Source organism: Zosterops lateralis, assembly GCF_965231275.1.
Source record: "Zosterops lateralis genome assembly, chromosome: 6".
Taxonomy (NCBI): domain Eukaryota; kingdom Metazoa; phylum Chordata; class Aves; order Passeriformes; family Zosteropidae; genus Zosterops; species Zosterops lateralis.
In genome coordinates this window covers 2,000,217-2,023,165 of record NC_139761.1, presented here as the reverse complement: position 1 = coordinate 2,023,165, position 22,949 = coordinate 2,000,217, and the positions used below count along the sequence as shown (strand labels likewise).

Below are 22,949 nucleotides of genomic sequence, written 5' to 3'. Positions count from 1 at the left end.
TCTAGAGCATGACTAAAGGGTTTATTCTTAGCAAACGTTGCACAGACAGATATAAAAGACCATTTTGAGGATTTTTTTTTTTTTTGAAGTTTACATTAGTTCAGTGTTTCTGTATTTTGAAACCTGTGGGAGTTTCTGTGTTGTGATGTGTGAGGTTGCAGGGTTGGGGTTGAGGTCAAGAGGTGCAGGAGTGTCCAGCTTTATTTTTTTCATTTTAAGATCAGGCTCTCTGTGAGTTACAATAATTTAATATATTTTAGCCTCATTATAATGGTTTATTATTTAAAACACTCTAATTTCATTAGCATCTATTATTATTTAATGCATTATAATTCCAACAGGAAAATTGCTGGTTAAGAAGCTTTAAAATAACAGTTACATTTAGGTTTGAAATCTCTTAGGTCATTTAGCTTCTCATAAATTTATTTATTTGAGCTCAAAAACCTGAATCTTTGCAACTTTAATTGCTCTAAACATGAATTTGAGTGACCTGGTCTAGTGGAAGGTGATTTAGGATGTGATGGGCTTTAAAATCCCTTCCAACCCAAACCAGTCTGAGATTCTATGGATGCATCAGCCTGTATCCTTTAACTTAAATCTTATTATTTTCATGCTTTGTTTTGTTTGCACAAAGTTCCTGACACAGGAACCTGTGGTTGGCAAACTGTAACAGGAGGGTTTTTCAGGCCCTGGTGTGAGATGAGGGTGGATAAATGGGAACGCTGTGATTTCCCTTGGCAGCTCCAGCACAGGGAACATTTCCCCACCTGTGCTGTTCAGGTGGAAATGGGAATTGGTGTTTGCCTTGGCTTGGGGAACAGGCACAGGAATTAAAACCCTCCAGAGGTTTGGGTGCTGTGATTCACCTCATTGTGGTGCCTTTACCCCTCAGCACTGGGCTCCAATCCCAATCCCAATCGCAATCTGTGCTTTTCCCATCCTCTCATCACCTCCTGCAATGTCTCCTCCTGGGTTTTCACCTCCCTCTTTGCCCTTATCTAATCTCCTCCAGAGGAGCTGTGCAGTCTGTTGTTTGCTGTTTTAATGACCTCACTGATTTCCCTCTGAGCCAGGAGTGCTTCCCCAGGGTTACTCAGTGCCTTTCCTGCCTCCATGGCCTCTCTTCTCCCTGGTTTTTTAATATCATCTCAGTTGGGTCATGGAGAAATCGCTCTGAGGGTCTTCACTGTCGCCACATTATAGGAATTGTTCCCTGGGGAGGTCCTGGCACAGAGAAGCTGTGGCTGCTCCTGGATCCCTGGAGGTGCCCAAGGTCAGCTTGGATGGGGTTTGGAACAACCTGGGACAGTGGGAGGTGTCCCAGAGGAGTGGAATGAGATGGGATTTAAGGTCCCTTCTGACCCAAACCATCCTGGGATTCAAATTCCTGGTTTGAATAATCCCATTTTCCTCGCTGAACCATTTTCCTTGGGATGTAAAAAGTGGAGAGAGGGAGCCCATGAGGCATCTCTCAGCTCCAGGTAGAAGAGTTTTGGGAGAATTTGGTCCCTTCCAACGCAGACCATCCTGAGATTCAAATTCCGAGTTTGAATAATTCAGTTTTCCTCACTGAACCATTTTCCTTGGGATGTAGAAAGTGAGGAGAGGGAGCCCATGAGTGCTGAATTCTGAGCCTCTCTCAGCTCCATGTGGAAGAGTTTTGGGACAATTTGGTCCCTTCCAACCCAAACCATCCCGGGATTCAAATTCCTGGTTTGAATATTCCAGTTTTCCTTGCTGAACCATTTTCCTTGGGATGTAGAAAGTGAGGAGAGGGAGCCCATGAGTGCTGAATTCAGAGTCTCTCTCAGCTCCATGTGGAAGAGTTTTGGGACAATTTGGTCCCTTCCAACGCAAACCATCCTGAGATTCAAAATCCGAGTTTGAATAATTCAGTTTTCCTCACTGAACCATTTTCCTTGGGATGTAAAAAGTGGGAAGAAGGAGCCCATGAGTGCTGAATTCTGAGCATCTCTCAGCTCCGTGTGGAAGAGTTTTGGGAGAATTTGGTCCCTTCCAACCCAAACCATCCTGAGATTCAAATTCCAAGTTTGAATAATTCAATTTTCCTCATTAAACCATTTTCCTTGGGATGTAAAAAATGGGAAGAGGGAGCCCATGAGTGCTGAATTCAGAGTCTCTCTCAGCTCCAGGTAGAAGAGTTTTGGGAGAATTTGGTCTCTTCCAACCCAGACCATCCTGAGATTCAAAATCCAGGTTTGAATAATCCCATTTTCCTCGCTGAACCATTTTCCTTGGGATGTAAAAAGTGGGAAGAAGGAGCCCATGAGTGCTGAATTCTGAGCCTCTCCCAGCTCCATGTGGAAGAATTTTGGGAGAATTAGGAGTTCTCAGCATTAATTCAGATGAGGGCACAGCTGACCATGGTGTTTCCCTCCCCTGTCACAGGGCAGAGCCTCCCTCAGGGTTTATCTCAATTTAAAGAAACCATTTGATGTGCATGGATAAAATCCAAACACTTCATTTTTCTGTCAGGTTTTGAAGATTAAAATGTGTATATATAGTTTGTGTACATGTAAACAAACCCACATTTTAGCTGCTTCATGACTCCGTAAAAGAGGAAACAACAATTAACTGGAGAAAGAAGAATTTGTGTCTATTTGTGTCATTATTAATTTTTTTTTCTTTTTTTTTTCTTCTGGGCACCAAGGAGCCTTCCCAGGAGATTTCAGGACAGTCTTTGATGCTGTTTCAGAGTCAAATCCTGTCTGTACCACCCATCATTCCTCCCTTCAACTAAAATATATTGCAGAAGATTATTTAAATAGCTAAAGATGGGGAAAAAAAAATTTACATTTTCACTGAAGTGGTGGTGTAAGATGATTTTTTAAATACCCCTGTACAGTCAGTTGAGGGATAATTTTATTTGGCTAACCATGCTTCAAGGGGGTTTTTTTGCAGTAAAAAAAGCCAAATGCTGTATGTAGATAAAAATTCTGTTTTACTTGAGAGATTTTTTCATGCTGTTCCTCTCTCAGTCTGATTGAAGAAAGACAGGCCAGCCAAAAATAAAATAAGAAATCAGTGTGGTTATTTTTTTTAAAGTTGACAGTGCATTTTTATTGGGGATTTCTCTCCAGGTATTTAAATCTTTGTGGTTCTTTCTAAAGAATAATGCTGGAAAACTGGGAATATCAGTGCAGTTCTTTTTGAGTGAATAAGAGCAAGAGAAGCCTTTAAGTTGTTCCATTTGGTTCCCTCCTTCCTCTGGAGCATCATCCAGAGGAGGGATTAAAAATGAAAATTTTTAAATAAAATTGTGTTTCTCATGGTCAGGGTTATCTTTAGGAGGAAGAAATTAAAACTCAGACTTTTAAAATTAGAAACTTCTCGTTCTGAAATCTCAGGTAACACCAGAATTCCATTTTCTCAAAATGTTGTTTTGAATATGAGTAGAAAAGTGGGAGATTTTTTTACTAAATATTTCAGGACTATGAATCCATATTTTTGTGGTGGAATGTGCACCTCATGGATTTGGGAATTTTCTGTTCTTGGGGGCTTTTTAAATGAAAAATCTCTTACTGGAGCTTTCTGGATGTGTTTTTACTATCAAAATAATCTATTAAGGAAAAAAATTATTTAGGTGTTGTAGCCAAGCTGTTGGTTTGTCTCAGAAAAGGCTAAAAAGAAGTTTTTTGCAGTTTTGACTCTATTTTTTTTTTCCCCTCAGCTTTTGGTCATTTCAAATAGAACCTTTGGATAATTTGTTTTATACTCTGGATTTCCCCAAGTCTAAGATCCAGAATTCCTGGGCTTCAAAATTAACCCTGCCATTATATTGGTTAAAAAAAAAAAAAAATCAGTTTTTTTTCTAGTTTTAATACCATTTCTATCCATGAAAAGTTTTCATCCTCATATTTTCTGAACAGACTCCTTGCTCTGAGGATTAATAACATCTCACTGAGAAGGAATTTTTGAGAATATTCATCAAATGCACTTTGGAAAGGTGGGAGAAGAGGGAAAATTGAGGAGCAAGAGAAGGAGCAGTTTAGGAATTTCAACATAAAATAAAAGGCCTTAAGGCCAAGTTTAAATGCCACTCTTGCACCTGTTATTTAATTTCTTTACATTGGGACAACTTAGATTAAACCTGTGTGAATGACACTGTAAAAATTAGTTAATTCTGCTAATCCTAATCTCCTTTTAATGACATCAGACATTCTGCTGATTCAGAGATAAAACAATAAAAAAATCTGTTTTCTGTGCTCCCTTCTGCTCAGAAATCTCACTGTTCAGTGCAACACCTTGAGGGTTTTTGAAGGGTGTTTTGACCCTGAAAATAAACAATTAGCAGACCAAATTCAGCCTTGTGTAGCTCTGGTGAGTTTATTCCATGCCAGTTGATATAAATTGTGCTCAGATATTTCAGCCTCAAGCAGAGATGAGTGAATGTCCCTTCTGTGAGTTCCATCCCCAGTAATTTTTCCTGATTTTTTTTTTCCATACATTGAGTGCTCCTAGCAGTCTCTCCTTGCTTTTCCAGTCCTCCCAGCCAGGCTTTAGGGAGTTCTGTAAAGAATAAATGTTTTGTCCTTGCTCCAGTGGCATCTGATTTGATCAGCTGCTGCACAGCTTTCCTTACAGCGTTTTTGTTTTGCTCTGAAAAAAAAACAACAAAACACTGTCTCGAAATGAAATTGGGTTGTTTTTTTTTTTGTTTTTTTTTTCTTAGCAATTTATGTCCAAATAATTCTGTGAAAGGCAGGGAGTGCAGAGACACCTCTGGGACCTCTCAGATGCTGCAGACTCATTTCAAGTGGCAGCAGATCTTCCAGATCCTTTGGGGAGAATTGTGTCCACCAGGACATGCTGGGCTTTGCTGTTGGCTTTGCTCCTTTTGGAGGAAAATTGACTCCAGGACTTAGAGATGATTTAGGGGATGGAACAGTTGTGAGGAAAGGCTGGGAGTGTTGGGAGAGGAGGATCCAGGGGGAGCTCAGAGCCTCTTTCAGGGGCTAAAGGGGCTCCAGGAGAGCTGGAGAGGGACTGGGGACAAGGGATGGAGGGACAGGACACAGGGAATGGCTTCAAACTGGGAAAGGGGAGATTGGGAAGGAATTCCTGGCTGGGATGGAATTCCTAGATTTGCTGTGGCTGCCCCTGGATCCCTGGCAGTGCCCAAGGGCAGGCTGGAGCAGCCTGGGATAGTGGAAAGTGTCCCTGCCCATGGCAGTTGTTACAAGTCCTTTCCAAGGCAGGCTATTCCAGAATTCCATGATTTCTGTTCCTAAAATGAAGCAGAGATTCCCTGTCAGTGTCAAAGGAGGGCTCTGTGCTCCTCTGCTGCTCCTGGACATCCGTGTGCTCCCAGGAAAGTTTAGGAGAATGTGGCAGGAGGTGTTCAGACCTTGGAGCTGAATCAGGTACAAATGAAATAATTTTTTGTGCAGTGAAATCTGAAATAAGTGGAGGGAGGAGAAGAGCTGCAGTCTGATCAAGGAATGGGAGTTCCCATCTTCTCCTGGTCTTCCTCCTCTTCTCACTGTTCCTGTTCTTGTCAGTTCTCTGGAGCATCATTAAGGGTTCAGTGCAGGGACACAGAATTTCCCTGGATTTCCTTGCTGGGTCCTGCTCTGCTGTCGTGGAGCTCTCGGAGGGACTCGTGGCAGGACCTTAACCCGGCACTTCCTGCTTTGCCATTGTTTGGGGAATTCAACTCTCATGTTCAGGAAAAGCACAAAAATGCCCTGGCTATTGTTGAGAACCTGCTGCCTTAAGTAGGAGTTTTCAAGGAGTGGGGTTGGTTTTCTTGAGGATTCTTTCTTTCTTGTGTCCATGTCAGGAATCAGTTGTGTAAAGCAGAGATTCGTGTTGGAGGCGCAGAAAGCAAAATTACCTTTACAGGACTATAAAATAACTTTATAACAAGACTGAGCAGCTGGATTCAAACTCAGACAGGGCAGGGTTAGGTGAGAATTCCTGGCTGTGAGGGTGGGGAGGCACAGGGTGCCCAGATTTGCTGTGGCTGCCCCTGGATCCCTGGAATTGTCCCAGGCCAGGCTGGATGGGCTTGGATCAACCTGGGATAGGGAAAGGTGTCCCTGCCATGGCAGGAGTGGAACAGGTTCATCTTTAAGGTCCTTTCCAACCCAAACCATTCTGGGATTCTCCTTAATTTGGAGGAGGCTCTCAGGACCCCCCAGTTTTTGGGAACTGCTCCATGGGCTTTGGAAGGGGCTGTATTTCAGAATTCAGCCCAAAGATGTTTGTGTGTTATCCCAAGAAACTGCCTCCCCATTTGTCCTGTGAACAGCAATGTGAGTATGTCAGATGATGAATTTTTTTGAGGTGATTTACATGGAATTTGTGTGGGGAGAGGAGGGAATTTCCCTGGATTGTATTCCTTACGAATCTTTTGGCTGTAGTTTGAGATCTAGTGAGCACTTTCCTGATTGAGAGGCTGCCAGGGAAAACTGAGTATGGAGACCAACCCCTGAGTGGTATTTTTTTAATTATTCTTTTTAAGGCAGGGTGGTTTGGTGGGGGGGATTTTTAGTAGAAGAAAAGCCCTTCTGACCCAGGATGAGTTATTGTACCCCTCTCTGTATGGGCACATGCTGAGGCTGACTGTTTTGGTTGTCTGCTCCAGTTTAGCCTGAGAAACCAAAGCTGGGATTAATCTCCTTAAAGTGAGATAAAAGGAAATTATCCTGCCTTGCCTTGGAGAGAGGTGGGAGTCAGCTTTTCCTTGCTTTTCCCTGGTGGGTCTGTGCTGCTCCTGTGTTCATCACCCAGGCAGGGTGAGCTGCTGCTGCAGGTACTGAGTGACTCCATCACTTATCAACTCATTAGGGTTGGTAACGTCACTGCAATTACTCATTCAGGCCATGAGTAATTCAGAGTTACCCACAGGGATGGTTTCACTTCAGTGCTGGCAGGAATCTGCCTTGGCTTGACACTCCTTCCCATCACAATGGCAAAAAACACGGAGTTTGTAATTGCACAGAGGTGCCAACTTGGCAGGAATTGGAATTTTACCACCTTAACTCCAGAGGAAAAGTTGTGAGAAATATTAAAAGCGTGTGAATTTGCAGAGCTGCAATCCAGAGTTATTCTGTTTTTACTGAGATTCATTTTTAGGCACAGCTTTCCATGAAAAAAAAATTAAAAAAAATAAAATCCTAATTCTTTGAATTCCTTTGGGCAGGTGCAGCAGCAGGTTCACCCCAACCTGTCAGCAAAGGAAGATTCCCTCTATTACATTGAGGAGCTGATCCTGCAGCTGCTGAACAAACTGTGCATCGCCCAGCCACGGACTGTGCAGGATGTGGAGGTAGGACTGGAGGCTGCAGAAACAAGGAATCACTGAAATTAATTGGGATGTTTTGGGAAATGCAGGTTGGAATGCACAGAGTTTCCTAACAGGACTTTGTGGCTGTCCCTGGAAGGTTGGATGGGGTTTGGAGCAACCTGGGATAGTGGAAAGTGTCCCATGGCAGAGATTGCAACTGGATGATCCATAAGGTCCCTTGCAACCCAAACTATTCTGGGATACTCTGATTTTATAAGCAAATTTAACTGGAAACTCATTTTCTTACCCAGTGCTTCAGGATAGAAATTGTGGAAATGCAAAATGCTTCAGAGGGTTTTCTGCCGTCAAATGCACAATGGATTTAAAAATTTTCCTACTTTTTTGACATCAATATGCAAGAAAAAAAATTGAAATATTTCAATGAAAGGTTACTGTTGTCAGGCCTGGATTGTGCAGCTGAGGGAACAGAGTTGGATGTTCCTGGGACTTTATTGGACTCACTGAGGCTCTTGTATTATTGCAGCTGTCAGCTTTGGTGTCATCATTGCAAAATGAGGGTTTAATGGAGTCTGGAGGGAGAAAATGCTTCAGTGTGGCTGGGACCTGATAGAGCTTTGTAGGGCTCTAGTAATTAATTAATTTTAGGTCCAGGATTTTTTGCCTCATCCAAAATGATGTCTCTGTATGGGATTCTCTGTGTCTGTTGTGGAAATTAAAAGAATATATATATGTGTGTGTGTGTATATATATATATATATATATATATGTTATATTAAAAATATGCTATATATAATATATATTATATATTATATATATTATATTACATCATATTATAGTATATAATATATAATGTATACTATATAATATTATATACAATTATATATAATATAATTATATATAATAATATATCATTATATGTTATTATTATATATATTATATTATATATAATTATATATATATGAATAAATATATAAATTGTATGCATGTCAAAATTATTGTATGTGTATATTAATATATATTATATATGTGTGTCATGGAAATGAAAGAAATTTTTATATATAGGTGAATATGTATAATTATATATAACATTTTTTATATATAATATATGTGTATATTTATGTACATATACATATAAAATATATATATTTATATTTGTTATATATATATAAGCAAAATAATTACCCATAGGGTTTTAGATTCTTATTAGATGCCCTTTCTTCAACATTAATTATTAATTTATCTCTTTTTTTAAAAAATATTGTTGCATGAAGATTCTTGCATCACTAAATAAAAGCAAAATTTAATAGTTCCTTAGTTTAAGTCCCTTCCAGCCCACACCAGTTTGGAATTCCAGGATTCTAAGCTGAAGAATGGCTGAATGCCATTTTAGCTCTTTTTTTTTTTCCTGGTAGGATCCCAGGGAAGGGTCATTTGGGGGTTGCTCTCCACCCTGTGTTTACCTGAGAGCTGATCAGAAAGTTGGGCATTAAATGACCACTTGCAGGGATTTAAAAGCTGCCTCTAAGAAAATTTGCCTCTCTGAAGACCTTGGGCCTCCTGTCAGGTCTTGGGATATGTGCAAAAATCTCTTCAGCAAAGAGACACAAATATTTCACCATTTTTTTTTTCCAGTTCATCCTTCAGCTTTTCATTCCTGATGTAGGGCGAGGTACACTCTCTTCTCAAATAGGAACAAAAACTTGGGGGTTTTTTTGTAGGCTGTAAATTGTTTAATATTTCCTGATGGTGTTTATATTTTGGGCTCCTGGTCTCACAGAATCCCAGAATAATCTGGGTTGGAAAAGATCTTAAAGACCATCCATATCCAACTCCCTCCCATGGCAGGAACACCTTCCACTGGAAATGGAGACTGAAATCTTCTTGCTGCTCCTGAAAAGATGAGAGATTTTAGGAGATTTGAAGGAATTCTTGGTTCAGGGAATTCAGGGAAGAGAGATTGTTGAGAATTGCTGAAAAGAGAGAAGCCAAGCTGAGTAAGGAGAGAACAATTAGTAAAACGTGTTGCAAACTCTGAGGAGGAGGATAATTATCTGTCCTGGAGGGGGGAAGTAATTATCTAATTTGGTGTGTTGGGCAGGAACGGGTCCAGAAGACGTTTCCTCACCCCATAGACAAGTGGGCCATCGCTGATGCTCAGTCAGCCATCGAGAAAAGGAAGAGAAGGAACCCCCTCCTGCTGCCTGTGGACAAAATCCATCCTTTGCTGAAGGTACCTCTCACCTTTACTGTCCCCCCAGCAGTATTTCTTCAATTGGGATGATATTAAAGAAGTTTCTCCTCTTGGCAGAGCGAGTAAAGAATGGCCATAAAGCTGAATTTAGTGTAATGTGTAATAAAAGTAAATCCTTGAATTCATCACATTCAAGACCTCAGTGTTACTATTACTATCTATTACTCTGCTTTGAAATAGAATTAGTTAGGTTTTAAAATAAACAAAACTCAAATACCTTGCCTACTTCAGCAGTGCTGCTTCGATGCCTTTATTTGTTTCAAAATGCTGCAGAAGCCAAAATAGAAGAAGAAGGAACAAGTAGATCCTGTTCCTTGTGTATTGTCAACCAGAATGTGTCAGTGTCCTTCCAGTCACTGCTGAATGTCACTGCTGCCTCGGGTTTAACAATCAGGAGATCTGCAAAGGTGTTTCCAGCTGCTGAGGAAACTCTATTGGAGCATAAGCAGAAATTAAAGCACTTTTTCAGGTCTTCTTACTGTGTTCACATGCACAGCATCTCAATTCCTGAGGATTCATGAGAGGGGGAGAGGTGTCAAGAGAGAAAACAGCATTAAATAAGATCTTCCTAAACACCACTGGTGTTCTTTGGTGAAATTTGGTTTACAAGTGTGGAAATAGGCCCAGAATCTGATTTTTAGAGGATGCACCAACACATAACAAATCTGCCTTATTCAAATGCACAAACTCACCTGCATTTATTGCCAGGTAAAAAGCTGAATGGTGCAAGCTGTGCAGGACTTGGAGCGTGTTCCCAGAGATAATGTGCTCCATTCATCCTGTTTTTGGTCTCTTCAGACTTCCATTGTTAAAGTTCCATTATTTTATGGAGTGCAGAGTGCTCAGTTGGAGTGTCAGGGGATGGAAGAGATGATCTTTAAGGTCCCTTCCCACCCAAACTCATTCTATGATTCCTTGAAAGTGAAACCTGCTCTGTTCTCAAGAGTCCACATTATACCCAGAGTCCTGCAATGAGCACAGACAGAGATGGGAATTTTACAGGAGCAATTCCACTGAAGTCCCTTCCTGAAATGAATTCTATTTTTAGGACTGTCATTTTTAGAGGAGGATTATTTCAAGTTCTGTAGCTTTTCCTCTATTAAAATACTGCAAAATAACACAAGTATTTACAAGTATTTACAAGCATCTCCTTCCAGGCAGATGCTCCAATTTCCATTTGATGCCCTCAGCCCTGGGTGTTCCATTACTGTAAATTATCACCACAGAGAAAATCCATTTCAGTCAAAAATTTAGTATGTTTATTGTCATTCTAGATGAATTTCTGGAATAAATACCATTTGCTTTCTCTTGTTTTCACTTTGCAGGAGGTCTTGGGCTACAAGGTGGATTACCACGTCTCTCTCTATATCGTGGCTGTCCTGGAATACATCTCAGCTGACATTTTAAAGCTGGCTGGAAATTATGTTTTCAATATCCGACACTTTGAGATCTCCCAGCAGGACATTAAAGTATCAATGTGTGCTGATAAGGTAAAGGCTTGGGATTGAAACAGAATTTAGAGGTGATTTGTTAAATTTTTCTTTGATCTGAAAGGTGTGTTCAAAGGAGGATCAGAGGGAGAGCCTGGTTTTACTCAAAGCTTCTCTAGATCTGTCACAGCAAAAATTTAAGTCAAAGGCAAAGCTGCTCTCCTTGTTCTGTCAAAAAGTTCTGTCACAGCAGAACTTTAAGTTAAGCCTGGGTAAGTTTGGGACCAGCAGGAGCCTTTACCAGCAGTGTAAGGACAGAAAATGATGTTGTCCTTTATTTCTCTGATGTCACTTTGTCGTGGCAGTTCTCCTTCATAACACAGAAAAGACCTTTAGTTTTTCATGCCCATTAAAATGAGAAACATTTTTGTTGGGTTTTATCTCCAGCAGGAGGTTTTGTCCAAGGCTTATGCAAGATGCCTTGTTTTCCAAGTTGATTCTGCATGAATTGTAACTTGTTTTCTAGGTCGTGCTCACTTCCAAGGGGGAAAATGGCTTTGGCAAGTGCTGCAGCCTCCTGCTGCCAAAATTGAAATATTACTCCCTTGTGAAAGTGAATACAGCAAGGATTGTATTAAAAACTCCCAGGATTTCTCTGAACACATTGAAATAGCTGAGCTGGAGCCAAGTGTGAAAAGGTGGCCGGGTGTAATTCTCTGGGTTTCTTTGGCAGGTGTTGATGGATATGTTTGATCAGGATGAGATTGGGTTGGTTTCTCTGTGTGAGGACGAGCCCTCCTCTTCTGGGGAGCTCAACTACTACGACCTGGTGAGAAATGAGATTGCAGAAGAAAGGCAGTACCTGAGGGAGCTGAACCTCATCATCAAAGTATTTCGGGAAGCTTTTCTGTCCAACAGGAGGCTCTTCACACCTCATGTGAGTCCTTTATTGATGAGCAATGCTAATTGCCCCATTAGCAGTCAGAACTTACCCATTTTGCATTAACTGGAGGTGAAATCAGATTTGATTTATTGCATGTCAGCGAATAATGAGCTTTGTCTGTCTGTGAAATCCAGTGGGAGAATTGCCATCAATGGCAATGGGAGTGGAGCTTAATGGACACAATTCCCTGTCAGATCCCAGCAGTAGCTGCATTATTTTGGTCATTTGGGGTAATAGTTTCACTTTTGCTTAGCACAAAAATTAAATCATCTACCTGCATGTGCAGTGAATGCTTGAAATGACATTTACAGGCTGCTCCTTATTTGTAGAAATTCCAATTAAAACAGCCCTTGGCTGTGGATTCTCTAACTGTGAAGGGAGTCACTGTTTGATAAACTATTGAAATATTTGATTGAAATTGTCTGTGTAGCAAATTCTGTTCTCAGGAGGGATTGGTGGATCCTTCCTGTGGACAGGGAGAAGGGGACAAGGGCAGCAGGGATTTTTAGAATTGGGATTTTTAGGTTTTAGATACCAGCAGGTTAAAAAGAGGCAGCAGGAGCCATTCCCATCCCAGCTGGGTGTGGAGATTCCTCAGGAGCTGATGGAACTGTGCAGATGTGGGGGTAGAATTCCAGAGAAGATGATGGGAGGAGAAGGGAGCCATGTTTGGGAGCCGAGGAATATTCTTTTGGGAAATTTCAGGATTTCATGTTCCCACAAGAGGGTTGTCGTGGTCTGGGCACTGGCAGGAGCTCAGTGGGACGTTGGGGCAGAGAAACTTCTGAGGAGGGAATTCAGAGGGGGAATCCAGGGCACTGGAAGGGTGGGGAGTGTGGGGAATTGAAAATCTACAATTAGAATTTGGGAAGGAAGCTGCCAATTCCTGCTCCATTCCCAGCCCAGGGGAGCTGCTGCAGTTGCCCCTGTGGTTTAGGGGATCTGAGCTTGGAGCTGCTGTGAATTCCTCCTGGAAATCACCTCAAGATTGGACCAGAGGGAGCAGTGACAACAGGAAAGGGAAATGCCTGTCCAGATCCCAGCCTGTCCTGGGGGCACAGCAGCTCCTGGGAAGGATTCTGTGGAAATTGGGCAAGGCTGGATGTGCTCAGGGGAGCCTGGAGGGCTGGGAAGACCACAGAGGTTTTTTTTCCCTTGCTTTTTGTTCCTCCTCTCCATTTACCTCCTGATTGAGACAAAACCCACTCCCAATATTTACAATAAATAACTGATCCCAGGCAGGACTCAGGCATGGTTTGTATTTACAGGACATTGATGTGATATTCAGCAACATCTCAGACATCCACGAGCTGACAGTGAAGCTTTTGGGATTGATTGAGGACACTGTGGAAATGACAGATGAGAGCAGCCCTCACCCTCTGGCTGGCAGCTGCTTTGAGGACCTTGCAGAGGTTTGGTGTTTCATTTGCTTCATTTAGAGTTTTTTTGTTTTTGTTTTTGTTTTTTTTTTTTTTTAATTTTTTTCTTCACTAAACAACTCAAAACAAGGTTTTAATTCAAATGCATTGTTTGACATGTGGAATGAGCAATATCTTCACAGAGCAGGGACACCAGGAAGGAATGAAGCAGCAGTTTATGGCTCAGGATTGTAGCAAAAGTGCTGCTGAAACCCACTGAGCTCTAAAATAGATATTGAAGAGTAGAAATAAGGGAAAACACTGCACTGGGATTGGGTGTGGCTCATACTCTGGAACATTATTAATTATTTTCTCAGTTTGATTTGAACGGACACTGAAATACTGGAAGGAATTTTGTAAACTTCTGAAATAATCCATATTTTAAAACTGCTCTGAAATACGGAAGGGAGTCACAAAGCTGAAGGGGGATAGAGCTCAGTTTAGTCAGAATTCCTGAAAATAGGTCAGAATTCTTGAAAATAGGTGCAAAAATGACTCTGGAATTCAGCTGGGAGATGCACAGGGAAAAAAAAGCAGGATCTGAGAGGCAAGAGGACAATTCAGCTTAGATTAAACAACACAATTTTCATTGTCTGGTGAAAACTCTTGGAGTGGATGACCAAGGTAGGGATGGTTTAAATAGAATCTGCTTTTCTTTGGGATGTGTATTAATTCCAGTTTTTAGCCCTAAAATGTGACAGCAATCATATAAATCCCACTGTTAGAGAAGAAATTAATTGTTCTGAGCTGACAGAAAATGTATTAAGTGAACCACATGGTGAATGGCAAGTTTTCTGTTTTATCTTAAAATGATGATGTTTATTTTAAAAAATAACAATAAAACGTCCATTTCACTTTTATGTATCTTCCATTTTTAAGATCTGAGGGTTGCATGAGCACCCCAGTAGCACCTGGAGAATTATTGCATTTTTCTGGCTGTAAAAAATAGTGATTTTTGGGCACTCAATTAGGAATAGACCATAAAGTTTTCTTGGCATTGCTTCAATAAACCACTCATGTAGGGAAAGTTCAGTTGACCAAGTCTTAGCAGTTCTTGAAACATAATTGCTTTATAATGATAAGGAGAAGTGTTTGATCAATGGATTAAAGTAGTTATAATATTGAAAGTGATTTTAAAAAACCCTTAAATTTGAAATAGGGAAAAAAAAATTTCTGATTTTATTGCAAAAGCTGCTCTGAGTCATCCTGTGCTTTAATGGAAAAAAATCCTTTTCAATGAGTGAAAATCTCATCTGATTTTTTCATTCACTGAAAAAAACTTGTGGAGGAAATGAAGTCCAGATTATTCTTCCAAGCTTTTTATGAAGGTAATATATTTGAATTTATTAATTCAGTTAATATGGGGCAAGACCTGCTTAATAACTGAGCTGCTGATTTGATCATCTCAGGGGGTGAGATCATCTTGCTGTCAGTATTTGCAAAATAAGTAATTTGCAAAAAAAGGAATCATCCAAGAGAGATATGAAAGTGTTTATTTGCTCTGCTTATCTCACTGCCAGGGTTGTTCATTTAGTGTTTCCATTAAAAAGGTCCTTCAGCTTCTTGGGAAGGATAATTAAAACCAAACAAGCCTTGCAAGCTGGAATCTTTCTGCTTTGTCTATTTTTTTTTTTTTTTTTTTTTTTTTCTGCATCAGGTCCCTGGAAGGTTTAAAAACATAAATATTGCTGTGGTTTTGAGATAAGGAAGTGTGGGGGAAAATAAAACATTCATTTTCATGTATGAGGAAAAAATAAAATATTTTTGGAGGAAATTCAGACACTTGACACGCCAGAGTGGGAGGTGGATGGTTGAGAACCTCAGAACAGGTTTTGTGCCTGCTTTGAGGGGATTGTCAGTAAATTGGGAATTTATTTTCTGCTGTTTGTGTTTCCATGAGAGGAGTTTTAAGTGCCCACAGAGGAACAAAGATGGGAAGCAATGCCCAGACCAGGGAGTGAGATGGGCAAACACCAATCCAGGGCCAAATCCTGCACTGAGATCTTTTATATGGACATCAGGGTGATGCTTCCATGGAATCCTAGAATGGATTGGGTTGGAAAAGACCATAAATCTCATCCCTTTCCCACCCCTTCCACTGTCCCAGGATGCTCCAAGCCCTGTCCAGGCTGGTCTTGGACACTTCCAGGGATCCAGGGGCAGCCACAGCTTCTCTGGGAATTCTATTCCAGGGCCTCCCCACCCTCCCAGCCAAGAATTCCCAGTATCCCGTCCAGCCCTACCCTCCTTCAGCCAAAATCATCAATTTCAATATTCCACAATTCCATATATTTCAATCACTTTTGCACCATTGCAAGCATAAAACCCTTTGTTAAAATAATTAATCTCTTAGGGAAGATCCCTAATGCAGTTCATTTTAATCTCATGTTCATAAAACAAACCCAAAACATAAAAACACTGATTAAAGTCTAAGTGGAAGAAACTAAACCCACTTGTAAATGCAGTGAAAATTTCAAAAACTTCCAGGAGACAGCACAGAGTCAGGAAATGTTGGCCTGGCTCCTGCAGTGGATTTGTACTGTGGATCCCACTGGGACTTGAGGCTTCAAACAAACCTTTTGTGGGGTTGGTATTCCCAAATCCAGCAGCCTGGCAAGCTCTGGGGTGAAAAGAGGGATGTGCTGATCCCAGCAGTGACTCAGGAATGAATCAGCCCTGGGAGTGTGCAGGGATTGGCATCAGCCTGACAGGCCCTGGCACAGCCCAGCTGGGAGCCAGGGATGATTCCTCTGGGATTCCTGCAGCCAGGAATGATTCCTGTGGGGTTCCTGCACTCAGAAATTATTCCTGTGGGATTTTTGTGCAGGCAGGAATGATTCCTGTGGGATCCCTGCACTCAGGAATGATTCCTCTGGGATTCCTGCAGCCAGGAATGATTCCTGTGGGGTTCCTGCACTCAGAAATTATTCCTGTGGGATTTTTGTGCAGGCAGGAATGATTCCTGTGGGATCCCTGTGCAGCCAGGAATGATTCCAGTGGGATTTTTGTGCAGCCAGAAATGATTCCTGTGGGATTCCTGCAGACAGAAATGATTCCTGAAGGATTTTTGTGCAGCCAGGAATGATTCCTGTGGGATTCCTGCAGCCAGTATTTATTCCTGTACAGCCAGAAATTATTCCTGTGGGATTCCTGCACTCAGAGATCATTCCTGTGGGATTTTTGTGCAGCCAGAAATGATTCCTGTGGGATTCCTGCAGCCAAAAATGATTTCTGTGGGATTCCTGCAGCCAGGGATGATTCCTGTGGGATTCCTGCAGCCAGGAATGATTCCTGTGGGATTCCTGCAGCCAGGAATGATTCCTGTGAGATTCCTGCAGCCAGAATTTATTCCTGTGCAGCCAGAATTTATTCCTGTGGGATCTCTGTGCAGCCAGAAATGATTCCTGTGGGATTCCTGCAGCCAGAAATTATTTCTGTGGGATTCCTGCAGCCAGGAATGATTCCTCTGGGATTCCTGCACTCAGAAATTATTCCTGTGGGAATTCTTGTGCAGTGAAGAATGATTCCTGTGAGATTCCTGCAGCCAGGGATGATTCCTGTGGGATTCCTGCAGCCAGGAATGATTCCTGTGGGGTTCCTGCACTCAGAGATTATTCCTGTGGGATTTTTGTGCAGCCAGAAATGATTCCTGTGGGATCCCTGTGCAGCCAGGAATGATTCCTGTGGGATTCCTGCAGCCAGGAATGATTCCTCTGGGATTCCTGCAGCCAGAAATGATTCCTGCAGGAATTCCTGTACAGCCAGGAATGATTCCTGTGGGATTCCTGTGCAGCCAGAAATTATTCCTGTGGGATCCCTGTGCAGCCAGAAATTATTCTTGCAGGAATTCCTCTGCAGGCAGGAATGATTCCTGTGGGATTCTTTTGCAGCCAGGAATGATTCCTGTGGGATCCCTGCAGTCAGGAATGATTCCTGTGGGAATTCCTGTGCAGTCAAGAATGATTCCTGTGAGATTCCTGCAGCCAGAAATGATTCCTGTGGGATTCCTGTAGCCAGGATTGATCCCTGTGCAGCCAAGAATGATTCCTGTGGGGTTCCTGTGCAGCCGGAAATTATTCCACTGGGATTCCTGCAGTCAGAAATTATTCCTGTGAGATCCCTGCAGCCAGAAATGATTCCTGTGGAATTCCAGCAGCCAGGAATGATTCCTGCAGTAATTCCTATGCAGTCAAGAGTGATTCCTGTGAGATTCCTGCAGCCAGAAATGATTCCTGTGGGATTCCTGCAGCCAGAAATGATTCCTGTGGGATTCCTGCAGCCAGGAATGATTCCTGTGAGATTCCTGCAGCCAGAATTTATTCCTGTGCAGCCAGAATTTATTCCTGTGGGATCTCTGTGCAGCCAGAAATGATTCCTGTGGGATTCCTGCAGCCAGAAATTATTTCTGTGGGATTCCTGCAGCCAGGAATGATTCCTCTGGGATTCCTGTACTCAGAAATTATTCCTGTGGGAATTCTTGTGCAGTGAAGAATGATTCCTGTGAGATTCCTGCAGCCAGGAATGATTCCTGCAGGAATTCCTATGCAGTCAAGAATGATTCCTGTGGGATTTCTGCAGCCACAAATGATTCCTGTGGGATTCCTGCAGCCAAAAATGATTCCTGTGGGATTCCTGCAGCCAGAAATGATTCCTGTGGGATCCCTGCAGCCAGAAATGATTCCTGTGGGATTCCAGCAGGTTTCCATCCTGTCCTTGCTGTAGCTGATCCTGTGGAATCACAGCTGGATACTCCAAACATAATTTTTGCATTAAACCCTTGATGTCACTTGAAGACTTCCCCCTTAGACTGGTTGCTTTGTCCCAGATGAGATATTTTCCCTGGAAAAGTGTCCCAAGTTTCCACATTGTCCATCTTTATGGAAAGAGAGGAGGTCAAATTGCCATTCCATGTGAAATAGAGTAAAAAATCAAAAAGTTTTCTTGGTCCCACTGCTTCAGTACAACAAAGTTTGTGTTGACCATGGGGAGGTTGAGGAATGCCAAGAAAATTGTGGGCATTTAAAAGCTGGAAGTGAAAGAATATTGTGGTTTACTCAGTATTTATTTTGCCAAATCAATATTTTCTTGAAAAGTTCCATCAGCTTATTAAAGGAAATGATTGTACCAGCTGGGACAGAAATAGCTTGGATCCTTCACTTCTGTGTGTTATTCTGTGTTTTTATTTAGGAACAAGCCTTTGATCCGTATGAAACCTTGTCCCAGGATATTCTCTCTCCACAATTTCATGAGCATTTTAATAATTTAATGGCCAAACCTGCTGTGGCTCTCCACTTCCAGGTGAGTGAGTGCAGATGAGAAATACTGAATGGCTTTAGTTCTCATATTTCAGAAGTTTGAATTCTATCAATAATTTTTTTACTTCCAGCTAAGGAAGAAATCCTCAAGGTCCTGCCCTTTCTCCAGTGTGAGATACTTTGTCATTTTGTGTGAGAATTTTCTGTAAAAACAAGGCACAGTTCTGACCCATCCCTGAGTGTTTTGCAGGTTTTTTTTCTCCTCACACCTTGCACGAGAACAGAGGGTTTTTCACCACTGGTTGGAAAAATCTCTCCTCATCTTACAACCTGAATTATTGCCTTAGTCAGCTACTGGGAATGGAAAATATTTCTCATTTTTTAAGTGCTAAAACTGTGATTCTCAGTTTCTGAGGGTGAATCTGATATTGATTTCTGAGACCTCCATATTTCTGTGGGATATTGGACACCAGTGAATATTCTGAGTATTTTAATGTAAATAATCCTGGTTTTTATTTTCTTTCCAGTCCACAGCTGAAGGATTTAAAGAAGCTGTCCAGTATGTCCTGCCTCGCCTCATGCTGATCCCAGTCTATCACTGCTTGCACTATTTTGAGTTGCTGCAGGTAAATGGAGCCACACTCTTATTTCTGACTGAAAATAATTATTAATGTAGAGAATCTGAGCTTTTAGAGACAGGTGGTTACATTTTACTTGCTCCCTCTGAAAACTAAAATTATTTGACACTGAAAAGTAAAAAAAAAAAAAATCTTACAAAGCACCTGTTGCTCTCATATGAGTATTTGAACTACATTTTATAAAACAAACTTTGATTGAACTTGAGTTCTAATATAGTTAAGACACAAATCTGATCTCTTCTTTCTATGAGTTCTGAATTTTTTGTCCATTCACAAAAAAATAAGCAGAATTCTCACTCTCAGCTCACACTCCAGCTGCAGCTCAGTTTATTATTTCAGAATAATCCATTCTTAATATTCAACCATTTGTCCTGAGTCCTGGCTGGAATTAGCTGAGGATAATGTAAAAAAGATTCTGTTTGCCCCATTGTGTGGGGAAAGTTTGTAATGCTTTAAGGGCAAATGAATTATTAACTAACAGGGATGAACTTAAATTAAATGGGTAAAACACCCCGTGGCTGTAGCTGACATTTGGAAATAGCAGCAGAAATTACTCTTTGAGGTTCTCACTGGAAAATCTGATGCTGTACAGGTGAGTTGTAGGCATTTCCTTTGTGTTTTAAAGGATTTATTTGTATGAAGGAGGAAAACAGAATTTATCTATAATCCAACCTAAATATTTTTAGGAATTATGTTAATACCAGGTCTGTAATTAATATTTAGCACAAACTCTTTTGTTTTTTTTCTTATTCCTACTTAATTTCATTGTTTTCCTCATGTCTGTTGTGATTTTTTTTGCATATCCTGATTTAAATAAGTAAAAATAAGGGATGATTTCTTTCGACCCACCTCCTATGAATGGATTACCAATATTTTGCAGGAAAGTTTAAATCCCAGAGTGGTTTGGGTTGGAAGGGACCTTAAAGATCATCTGGTTCCAACCCCTGCCATGGGCAGGGACAGCTTCCAATACACCTAAATATGTGTGATTTCAGTAAATTTTCAACTGTTAAGCACTTCTAGTGATGGTCAGTTTAAAAAACAGTTCTGGAAAGCTTAAAAAAACCCCAAACAACCTTAATTTTCTACAACTTCCTGACAGGAGGGTGGGGACAGGAGGGTCAAGGGAACAAGGGACAGCACAAGAGGAAATGGCCTCAAGCTCTGCCAGGGGAGATTTAAATTGGATATCAGGGAAATTTTCTTCATCAGAAGAGTCTCTTTGAAAATAATGGGAGTTCCCTTTCCATAATCATCACCTGCATGGGGATAATTCTCTGGAACTTGTGAAAATCTTTCAGGTTGAAAGGCCAGAATTGGGTCCTTGACCTGCCTTTTGCTGGACATCAGGCTAATTAATGAGCCATTGTGTCTTAGAGCTGGGAAAGTGCATCAGGATGAAATTTAAGGATGAAATCACATACTGCCGCAGCTCTGGGGGGAATCTGAACCTCAGACTGGTTCTACAAGTGTAGAATATATTGTGGTTTTCCCCTTTTGTCCTATTTTGATAAATAAAGCCTGGCAAAATCATTTTGTCACGTTTTGATTTATTTTGAAGGATGATGCAGCAGGGTGCTGCATGAAAGATGATCATTTTAGCAGTGAAAACATTTAAATTTGACCTTTATCCACAGTGTATGGGATTTCTGAGTAGAATCTGACACTTGGCTGTCTCACAACCTTGTGAGCACAGCACAGGAATCTGAAATCTCACCCTGGAGAAATGGTTATTGATAACAGGCAAAATAATACCTGACAATTAACATTAAAGGGTAAAGGGTGATTTTTCTAAACTTCATGAATAGCCACTGATTTTTCCTGAACCTCTGACAAATATTTTTAGTTTCATACTTTCACATCTGCTTTTGAGTGGGGCTCTCTAAAAAGTCACTGACTCGAAATCACCGATTCCACCGAGTGCTGCTGATAACACCAAGTTCTTTCAGCCTTCTAGAAACGAGGCAGAGCTGAAAGGAAATAAATGTTTGTTCTGTCCCAGCAATTGCAGGATTGCAGTGAGGATGAAGAGGACAGGGAGTGCCTGAAACAAGCCATCACAGCCCTCCTGAACCTGCAGTGCAGCATGGAACGCATTTACAGCAAGCACTCGCCGCGGCGCCGGCCTGGGTAAGCACCCCCAGGAAATAAATCACTTTTTCCTGCTAAAAAATCTCATTTTTTCCTTTTCAAGGCGTGTCTTGTTGCCAGTTTTCTTTGTAGATGGAGCAGCAGCCCAAAACCTTTACGCCCCACTTGTAAAGATAATGTGAATATTTTACTCCTTCTCAGCCAAAGTGATGCATGTGGCTTGTTTGGAACTCAATTAGGAAAAAAAATAAAATCCTGATTTTTAAGCAATTAATTCAGTTGATTATTTTGGGATGGCAAATCTGGAATGTACCAACTTTTTCTGTTCTCCCTTCCAGGGAACCTGTCTGTCGCTTCTACCACCGCCAAATCAGGAGCAAACACTTGGCCATCAAGAAAATGAACGAAATCCAGAAGAACATCGACGGCTGGGAAGGCAAAGACATCGGCCAATGCTGCAACGAGTTCATCATGGAAGGAGGGTTGACCAAAATCGGGGCCAAACACGAGCGCCACATCTTCCTCTTCGACGGGCTGATGATCAGCTGCAAAGCCAACCACGGGCAGTCGCGCCTGCCCGGCTACAGCAGCGCCGAGTACAGGCTCAAGGAGAAGATCGTGATGAGGAAGATGCAGGTGGTGGATAAAGAGGACACGGCAGAGTACAGGCACGCCTTCGAGCTGGTGTCCAAGGACGACAGCAGCGTGGTGTTCGCCGCCAAGTCGGCCGAGGAGAAGAGCACCTGGATGGCGGCGCTGGTGTCGCTGCAGTACCGCAGCACCCTGGACAGGATGCTGGACTCAGTGCTGCTGCAGGAGGAGAATGAGCAGCCCCTGAGGCTGCCCAGCCCCAGCGTTTATCGTTTCGTGGTGGAGGACTCCGAGGAGAACATTGTTTTTGAGGATAACTTGCAGAGCAGGAACGGCATTCCCATCATCAAAGGGGGCACGGTGGTGAAGCTCATCGAGAGGTTGACCTACCATATGTATGCAGGTATGCTGAGCTTGGTTTTGTGCTTACATGAGTGAGAAAGTGAGAAAGAAGGACACTCAAATGTCAGAAAAAGAAGGACTTTATTTAAACCCTGAATCTAAAAATAGAGTTTAGACTTTGACCAGCGATTGGGTGGACAAGGGTGACACCTCTCCAACCCCACTGGTCAAACCAGCAGTCCATCAGTTTGTCCTTTCCCCTGGAAGGAATGTGTTATTTACCAAACATCACTCTTTATTTTTGTTACAAGCGTGAGAAAACTCCAGTGGAAATGAGAAACAATCAGAAAGCTGAAAAATCAGGGCAACAAGAAAGTTCATCTTCAAACTTTTATGTTTAGTTTTTTCTTTTATCTTTTTTCTGCTTGTAATGAGTAGGGAGTAAAAATATGTTCTTAAATCACCTGGCTTTGCAAGCAAAGCTGTAAGAAAATTTTGGATGTGCAAACCTTTCATCCCCTAAAAAAATACATTTCCATGTTTCATCATGGCCAAAGCGATGGAGCTGTTACAGGCTGAGGCTCTGGGAAGGAAGAAAAGAGTTGAAGGTTATATTTATTATAAATATATATAATATTTATAATTTCTATAATATTTTATAAAATCTATAATATTTATTATATATTATAGAGATATGATATATGAAAATAATAATTT

At 41.5% G+C, this 22,949-nt stretch overlaps 1 protein-coding gene across 1 annotated transcript in view; it reads left to right on the top strand.

Annotated features, from left to right (window-relative positions):
• SOS2 (SOS Ras/Rho guanine nucleotide exchange factor 2) overlaps positions 1 to 22,949 on the top strand; it is a 42,081-nt gene that overhangs the window by 5,403 nt on the left and 13,729 nt on the right. The window contains exons 2-10 of the mRNA XM_083863794.1: positions 7,169 to 7,294; positions 9,372 to 9,503; positions 10,850 to 11,014; positions 11,688 to 11,891; positions 13,166 to 13,309; positions 18,503 to 18,613; positions 19,098 to 19,196; positions 21,211 to 21,338; positions 21,638 to 22,293. Coding sequence (XP_083719920.1) covers positions 7,169 to 7,294; positions 9,372 to 9,503; positions 10,850 to 11,014; positions 11,688 to 11,891; positions 13,166 to 13,309; positions 18,503 to 18,613; positions 19,098 to 19,196; positions 21,211 to 21,338; positions 21,638 to 22,293 — 1,765 coding nt within the window. The remainder of the gene's footprint in view (positions 1 to 7,168; positions 7,295 to 9,371; positions 9,504 to 10,849; positions 11,015 to 11,687; positions 11,892 to 13,165; positions 13,310 to 18,502; positions 18,614 to 19,097; positions 19,197 to 21,210; positions 21,339 to 21,637; positions 22,294 to 22,949) is intronic.